The sequence below is a fragment of the Vicia villosa genome, linkage group LG2, assembly GCF_029867415.1.
Source record: "Vicia villosa cultivar HV-30 ecotype Madison, WI linkage group LG2, Vvil1.0, whole genome shotgun sequence".
Taxonomy (NCBI): Eukaryota; Viridiplantae; Streptophyta; class Magnoliopsida; order Fabales; family Fabaceae; genus Vicia; species Vicia villosa.
This window is the reverse complement of record NC_081181.1, coordinates 167,501,926-167,510,415: the sequence shown is the minus strand read 5'-3', so window position 1 is coordinate 167,510,415 and position 8,490 is coordinate 167,501,926. Positions and strand designations below refer to the sequence as shown.

Below are 8,490 nucleotides of genomic sequence, written 5' to 3'. Positions count from 1 at the left end.
TTAATGTTAAATATGGTGGTGGTGTAAATTGGGACTCTCTAGTCTCAATCATGCAATGCAATGATTATTCTAAGGTTGAAAGGAATTCGGGTAGTTTGGATTATGACCTCTTAGACTTAATTTTGCAGTGAGATGGACACTCGTTGGATGTAAGGAATTGTCGTGGTGTGGATTAGGACCTCCTGGACTCAATCTTGCAATTCCATGAACATTTCTAGTTTTCAAGAAATCATGGTGGTGGGATCTGGACCTGCTGGACTCAATCTTTCAATGCGATGAACATTCCCCGTTTGTAAGGAAACATGGTGGTGTGGATCTGGACCTTCTGGACTCAATCTTGCAATGTGATGAACATTCCTCGTTTGTAAGGAAAGATGGTGATGTGGATCGGGACCTCCTGGACTCAATTTTGCAATGTGATCGACACTCGTTGGATTTAAGGAATTGTCATGGTGTGGATTAGGACCTCCCGGACTCAATCTTGCAATTTCATGAACATTTCTAGTTTGCAAGAAATCATGGTGGTGTGAATCTGGACCTCCTGGACTCAATCTTTCAATGTGATGAACATTTCCCGTTGGTAAGGAAACATGGTGGTGTGGATCTGGACCTTCTGGACTCAATCTTGCAATGTGATGAACATTCCTCGTTTGTAAGGAAAGATGGTGATGTGGATCGGGACCTCCTGGACTCAATTTTGCAATGTGATGATCACTTTTTGGATGTAAGGAATTGTCGTGGTGTGGATTAGGTCCTTCTGGACTCAATCTTGCAATGCGATGAACACTCCTCGTTTGTAAGGAAACTTGGTGATCAATATGATCCTTAATATCATTAAAGCGATGAGTTGCTTTGGAATTTCCAATCAACAATGCTAAAAGAGATACTTCGATAAGCATTATTGAAAAGAACATGTTTAGCAAATTTGCCATCGCTAAAATATTAAAGACTACAATGTTGATACACACAAACACACAAAATGTATTAGGAAAACATAATGAGAAAATATAAATTATATATATATATATGAGCAACAGTTTTTTATTTGAACGGCATGCTAATTGCAAACATTAATTTGAATGTCTATAACAAGTAATTTTTACTCAACAACTTAATTATTGTTTTGAAAATAAAACTATTACTTTAAAATAGAACTATTTGTTATGTATTTGGCAAAAAATTATTAAGTATGAGTAATAAATTACTTAATTTCTCAACAATCACACTATTGTTGAGAAAACCTTCTTATTCCAACAACAACAACTAGTTTTAGTGGTTGAAATTTGATTTGTTTTTTTTAATTATTTTACTATATTTAAGAAAGAGTGTTATCAACAACAAATTTTGTTGCTGGTAATAAAATAATTTTGGAAAAATCATAATTTATATAGATTGATAAACGATATATAAAAAAATATTTTGAAATTTTCAATTTCAATCACCAGATTGGGCATTTCCTTATACTTTTGGAAAAATATATTACAATTAATTAAATATAGTAAAATATATTAAAACTAACTCCTTTACTCTTTTTAATAAATATAGTTGTATATAAATTAAACTTACATCTTATGTTTGGTGAACTATATGGACTTTTTTTTTTATACACTAAGAGTAAAAGAAACTGTAAATTCTTAAATCTAATTAGTTAAGATGGATTCATCTATTCTAAACAATTTAAATTCAATTTAGTTGTAGAGTTCTCAAGTTGTCCCTTCTCTTTCAAAAATCTAGTGAGTTTTAGACAACCCGTTTCCCAAAATTTCCTCTCGAAAGTTATAATCATCTTCTAATCCAAATGGCTTCTATCGTTAGCTCACTTTCTTAAAATAAATCTTATGTAACACTCCTCGAGTACATTTATTCCCAGAGATATATTCCTTTTCAAAGCTATCGACTCTTATGGTATATGTGTTTTTTATTTACCACATAGGTATAGTCCATGTATTTTGATCCCCTCATTCCTCTTAAAATAAATTTTTATGACAAACAAATATGGGATAGTTCATATAATAATAGGCTACATGGAAAGTTATATTTACTATAGAGAGAATTGGTGATACTTTCAAAACGTAATTGTGACAAGTGAATATAAGAATTATCACATTATATTTATTATTCAAAGTGTAATACCCCGAATAATATGCGTATAGAATGGTATCATTCGACATTTTATATCTGGTACTGAGTACAACCAAAAGAGTCTAGATGACATCCAATACATGTATGATAAAAGATACAATCATAGTACATATACACCATAAATGTTGGAATAAAATACTAGAATAGGCTACACAGCAAAAACAAAAAGAAAATAGATAACAAGATCTTTAAATCCTTCATGTCATCTTTCCTTTTCAATAGTATTGCACCTAATTACCACAAATATGAAACATATGGTGAGATATAAATATTTCAGTGCAGTTCTGACTACACCATATGTCTGCTTGGTCATGGTGCTCTCATGTTATACTCTACTAATAATGTTTCTTTCTCAACCTTCCATATTCTACAATCATACAAGAACGTGGATCGAGATCCAATTGCTCTCATATGGTGTGTGAATATCAACACTCGGGTCAAACGACCCATGTCTCTATCTTTGGATATGGATAGTTACGTGGGACATCTTTCTTGGGCCACAACTCTTCACATAAGTTCGGACACCGCTCAGAGACTGCACTTAATCTTGCAATTTCATGAACATTTCTAGTTTGCAAGAAATCATGGTGGTGTGAATCTGGACCTCCTGGACTCAATCTTTCAATGTTAATACACACACGCACACAAAATGTATTAGGAAAACATAATGAGAAAATATAAATTATATACATATATGAGCAACAGTTTTTTTGTCTGAACGCCATGCTAATAAAAAATATTAATTTGGAAATAAAATTAAATACTGTTTTGAAAATAAAATTATTAAATTAAAATAGAACTATCTGTTATGTATTTGGAAATAAAAACTTATGTAAGTATGAGTAATAAATTACTTAATTTCTCAACAATCACACTATTGTTGGGAAAACCTTCTTATTCCAACAACAACAACAACAACAACTAGTTTTAGTGGTTGAAATTTGATTTGTTTTTTTTAATTATTTTACTATATTTAAGAAACAGTTGTATCAACAACAAATTTTGTTGCTGGTAATAAAATAATTTTGGAAAAATTATAATATATATAGATTGATAAACAATATATAAAAAAATATTTTGAAATTTTCAATTTCAATCACCAGATGGGTAGTTATTAATATATCTTGGATACTTATTGAATACTTATTTTATCGCATTTCCTTATACTTTTGGAAAAATATATTACAATTAGTTAAATATAGTAAAATATATTAAAACTAACTCCTTTACTCTTTTTAATAAATATAGTTGTATATAAAATAAACTTACATCTTATGTTTGGTGAACTATATGGACTAATTTTCTTGGCACTAAGTGCAAAAGAAACTTTAAACTCTAAGACCTAATTAGTTAAGATGGATTCATCTATTCTAAACAATTTAAATTCAATTTAGTTGTAGAGTTCTCAAGTTGCCCCTTCTCATTCAAAAATCTAGTGAGTTGTAGACAACCCGTTTCCCAAAATTACCTCTCGAAAGGTATAATCATCTTCTAATCCAAATGGCTTCTATCGTTAGCTCACTTTCTTAAAATAAATCTATGTAAGACTCCTCGAGTACATTTATTTCCAGAGATATATTCCTTTTCAAAGCAATCAACTCTTATGGTATATGTCTTTTTTATTTACCGCATTGGTAGTCCATGTATTTTGATCCCCTCATTCCTCTTAATATAAATTTTTATGACAAGCAAATATGGGATAGTTCATATAATAATAGATTACATGGAAAGTTATATTTACTACAGAGAGAATTGGTGATACTTTCAAAACGTAATTGTGACAAGTGAATATAAGAATTATCACTTTATATTTATTATTCAAAGTGTAATACCCCGAATAATATGCGTATAGAATGGTATTATTCGACATTTTATATCTGGTACTGAGTACAATCAAAAGTGTCTAGATGACATCCAATACATGTATGATAAAAGATACAATCATAGTACATATACAACATAAATCATGGAATAAAATACTAGAATAGGCTAGACAGCAAAAACAAAACCAAAAAAATAGATAACAAGATCTTTAAATCCTTCATGTCATCTTTCCTTTTCATCAGTAATTCACCTAATTACCACAAATATTAAACATAGGGTGAGATATAACTATTTCAGTGCAGTTCTAACTACACCGTATGTCTTCTTGGTCATGGTGCTCTCATGTTCTACTCTATTAATAATGTTTCTTTCTCAACCTTCCATGTTCTACAATCATAAAAGAACGTGGATCGAGATCCAATTGATCTCATATGGTGTGTGAATATCAACACTCGGGTCAAACGACCCATGTCTACCTCTGGATATGGATAGTTACGTGGGAAATCTTTCTTGGGCCACAACTCTTCACATAAGTTTGGACACAGATCACAGACTCCCTAGTACACAAATAATGTCTTTCTCCCACCAACACTTTTCACATAATTCCGGACACCGCTCAGAGACTACAACCTTCATATGGACCATACTCCCATTATTGGTAACAAAATCTTAGGCATCCATAAAGAACCTCGATATCCCCCAAAATTGTACATGGTTGGTTTCCATTGAAACCTAACATTCAGAACACATACCAACTAGGAGTATGGTTGTGTTTCCGAATAACTCAATACGATGGGATTTATATCACCCTAGGGTTTTCTCACCAAATGTATTATCTTTTTTTAACTTACTAAAAAATTATCAAAGCATCATCATGAGTCATGATTTAACTATCTTAATCAGTTAGCATATATGAATTTCAAATTAAATCCACCAAGGGTGGTAACCGCTTACTAGCAGAGAGTAACCAGTTATAGGTCGGTTAAAACTCAAAAATTTCCTAGTTTTTCATGTTTTCTCAAATCTGAATCCATTTAAGTCATGTACTAACATAAAGTGAACACTGACAACATATCACACAGCAGATGTATCATAATTTCGCACGCATTCATAAAAATCAACAATCAATTCATGAAGACTTGATTGCTCTTTATCCATAATCCATGAGATCTGATCGTCAGTCTATCCATACAATAGTCTCAATGATTTAATGTTTTCCCACTTCACAGTAAAGCACGACTAGAGATAATTTGAGAATATTGTCCTTATGTTTCATGGGATCTCATGATTATGTTGCACTTAACATTTCATTAAACAGAATAGCTATTCTAGGGACTTTATTATTTTGGAAAAACAAACATAATAAAGAAATGTCTTTTATTATTAATATATGATTTGATACAAGTACAAAAATTATTGGCAGATAGGGCTTTCACCGCCAATCTCCCACTAGCACTAGATCCCATCAGGCATACACCTAATACCCATAGATCTAGTATGGCCATCATACTCTGAATATCTTCACATCTCATATATCTATTATCTCTCGAATGAGGTGATATTGCCTAAATATGCGACTTACTATATGTTTAAGTATGCGAAAATTTGTACTCGTGTAATGTGTATACTATTGTACTATGTTTCAATACCCGTATTAACCGTCTGAAGGGGATAATTATAGACTTATCTTGTTTGGATTGCTACATATTGAATATTTAAAATCATAGTATTTAAGTGAAAAAAAATTATATGACGTGGAATAAATTCATAAATTTCATTTCAAGGTAGATAACTAGCTGAATATTTTTAAATAATATTTGGATTAAAAAATCTTATTGAATGGAAAATGGAATAAAGTGTGGCAAGATGATAAATTTGAAAATATATATATATATAAAATTTACCATATTTAATAAAGGCCTATCAAGTGACTAGTTTAATTTAGTATGTACCTTTCATATAATAAACATCGTGTTACAGTCCTTTTATGAATTAATTTTCAAAGAAATTTAGAGCATTCAACTTGTGTGGTCTATGTTTTATTTATATTCCACTAGTGTAGTCTATATTTTTCGTTCCCCTAATATTCTCTTCAAAGTAACTTTAATTAAAATATTATGTACATATTAGTTTACAAAATAATAATTACTTGGTAAATTTTATTCACTATGGGACAAGCCTTAGTGATTTATTCAAAACATAATTGTGACAAGTAAATATACGCACTATAACATAAATATAATTAAAAGTAACAATTACCATCTCCAATCTATTTATCTCTCTTTTATTTGAATATAGTTTATTCTCTCACTCTCACTCTCACTCTCCTTAATTCAGAAATCACAAAATACATTAGAAGATAAGTTATCGAGTGAACGATAACTTAATGTTAAATATGGTGGTGGTGTAAATTGGGACTCTCTAGTCTCAATCATGCAATGCAATGATTATTCTAAGGTTGAAAGGAATTCGGGTAGTTTGGATTATGACCTCTTAGACTTAATTTTGCAGTGAGATGGACACTCGTTGGATGTAAGGAATTGTCGTGGTGTGGATTAGGACCTCCTGGACTCAATCTTGCAATTCCATGAACATTTCTAGTTTCCAAGAAATCATGGTGGTGTGAATCTGGACCTCCTAGACTCAATCTTTCAATGCGATGAACATTCCCCGTTTGTAAGGAAACATGGTGGTGTGGATCTGGACCATCAGGACTCAATCTTGCAATGTGATGAACATTCCTCGTTTGTAAGGAAAGATGGTGATGTGGATCGGGACCTCCTGGACTCAATTTTGCAATGAGATCGACACTCGTAGGATTTAAGGAATTGTCATGGTGTGGATTAGGACCTCCTGGACTCAATCTTGCAATTTCATGAACATTTCTAGTTTGCAAGAAATCATGGTGGTGTGAATCTGGACCTCCTGGACTCAATCTTTCAATGTGATGAACATTCCCCGTTGGTAAGGAAACATGGTGGTGTGGATCTGGACCTTCTGGACTCAATCTTGCAATGTGATGAACATTCCTCGTTTGTAAGGAAAGATGGTGATGTGGATCGGGACCTCCTGGACTCAATTTTGCAATGTGATGATCACTTTTTGGCTGTAAGGAATTGTCGTGGTGTGGATTAGGTCCTTCTGGACTCAATCTTGCAATGCCATGAACACTCCTCGTTTGTAAGGAAACTTGGTGATCAATATGATCCTTAATATCAATAAAGCGATGAGTTGCTTTGGAATTTCCAATCAACAATGCTAAAAGAGATACTTCGATAAGCATTATTGAGAAGAACATGTTTAGCAAATTTGCCATCGCTAAAATATTAAAGACTACAATGTTGATACACACAAACACACAAAATGTATTTGGAAAACATAATGAGAAAATATAAATTATATATATGAGCAACAGTTTTTTTGTTTGAACGGCATGCTAATTGCAAACATCAATTTGAATGTCTATAACAAGTAATATTTACTCAATAACTTAATTATTGTTTTGAAAATAAAACTATTACTTTAAAATAGAACTATTTGTTATGTACTTGGCAAAAAATTATTAAGTATTAGTAATAAATTACTTAATTTCTCAACAATCACACTATTGTTGGGAAAACCTTCTTATTCCAACAACAACAACTAGTTTTAGTGGTTGAAATTTGATTTGTTTTTTTTAATTATTTTACTATATTTAAGAAAGAGTTGTATCAACAACAAATTTTGTTGCTGGTAATAAAATAATTTTGGAAAAATCATAATATATATAGATTGATAAACGATATATAAAAAAATATTTTGAAATTTTCAATTTCAATCACCAGATGGGGCATTTCCTTATACTTTTGGAAAAATATATTACAATTAGTTAAATATAGTAAAATATATTAAAACTAACTCCTTTACTCTTTTTAATAAATATAGTTGTATATAAAATAAACTTACATCTTATGTTTGGTGAACTATATGGACTAATTTTTTTGGCACTAAGTGCAAAAGAAACTTTAAACTCTAAAACCTAATTAGTTAAGATGGATTCATCTATTCTAAACAATTTAAATTCAATTTAGTTGTAGAGTTCTCAAGTTGCCCCTTCTCATTCAAAAATCTAGTGAGTTGTAGACAACCCGTTTCCCAAAATTACCTCTCGAAAGGTATAATCATCTTCTAATCCAAATGGCCTCTATCGTTAGCTCACTTTCTTAAAATAAATCTATGAAAGACTCCTCGAGTACATTTATTTCCAGAGATATATTCCTTTTCAAAGCAATCAACTCTTATGGTATATGTCTTTTTTATTTACCGCATTGGTAGTCCATGTATTTTGATCCCCTCATTCCTCTTAATATAAATTTTTATGACAAGCAAATATGGGATAGTTCATATAATAATAGATTACATGGAAAGTTATATTTACTACAGAGAGAATTGGTGATACTTTCAAAACGTAATTGTGACAAGTGAATATAAGAATTATCACTTTATATTTATTATTCAAAGTGTAATACCCCGAATAATATGCGT

The 8,490-nt window shown here is 31.1% G+C and overlaps 2 protein-coding genes across 2 annotated transcripts; both read right to left on the bottom strand.

The window, feature by feature from the left end:
• Nucleotides 1-221: 221 nt before the first annotated feature.
• LOC131650583 (uncharacterized) lies at nt 222-932 on the bottom strand. The gene has a single exon (XM_058920287.1). It carries the CDS (start codon nt 930-932, stop codon nt 222-224), a length of 711 nt encoding a protein of 236 aa, XP_058776270.1.
• Nucleotides 933-6,418: 5,486 nt separating this feature from the next.
• Nucleotides 6,419-7,282, bottom strand: LOC131650582 (uncharacterized). The gene has a single exon (XM_058920286.1). The coding sequence runs from the start codon at nt 7,280-7,282 to the stop codon at nt 6,419-6,421; it is 864 nt and encodes a 287-aa protein (XP_058776269.1).
• Between the last annotated feature and the right edge of the window lie 1,208 nt (nt 7,283-8,490).

Excerpts from the sequence above, each read along its gene's own strand:
- LOC131650583 (XM_058920287.1), bottom strand. The coding sequence starts at position 932 with ATGGCAAATTTGCTAAACATGTTCTTTTCAATAATGCTTATCGAAGTA.
- LOC131650582 (XM_058920286.1), bottom strand. The coding sequence starts at position 7,282 with ATGGCAAATTTGCTAAACATGTTCTTCTCAATAATGCTTATCGAAGTA.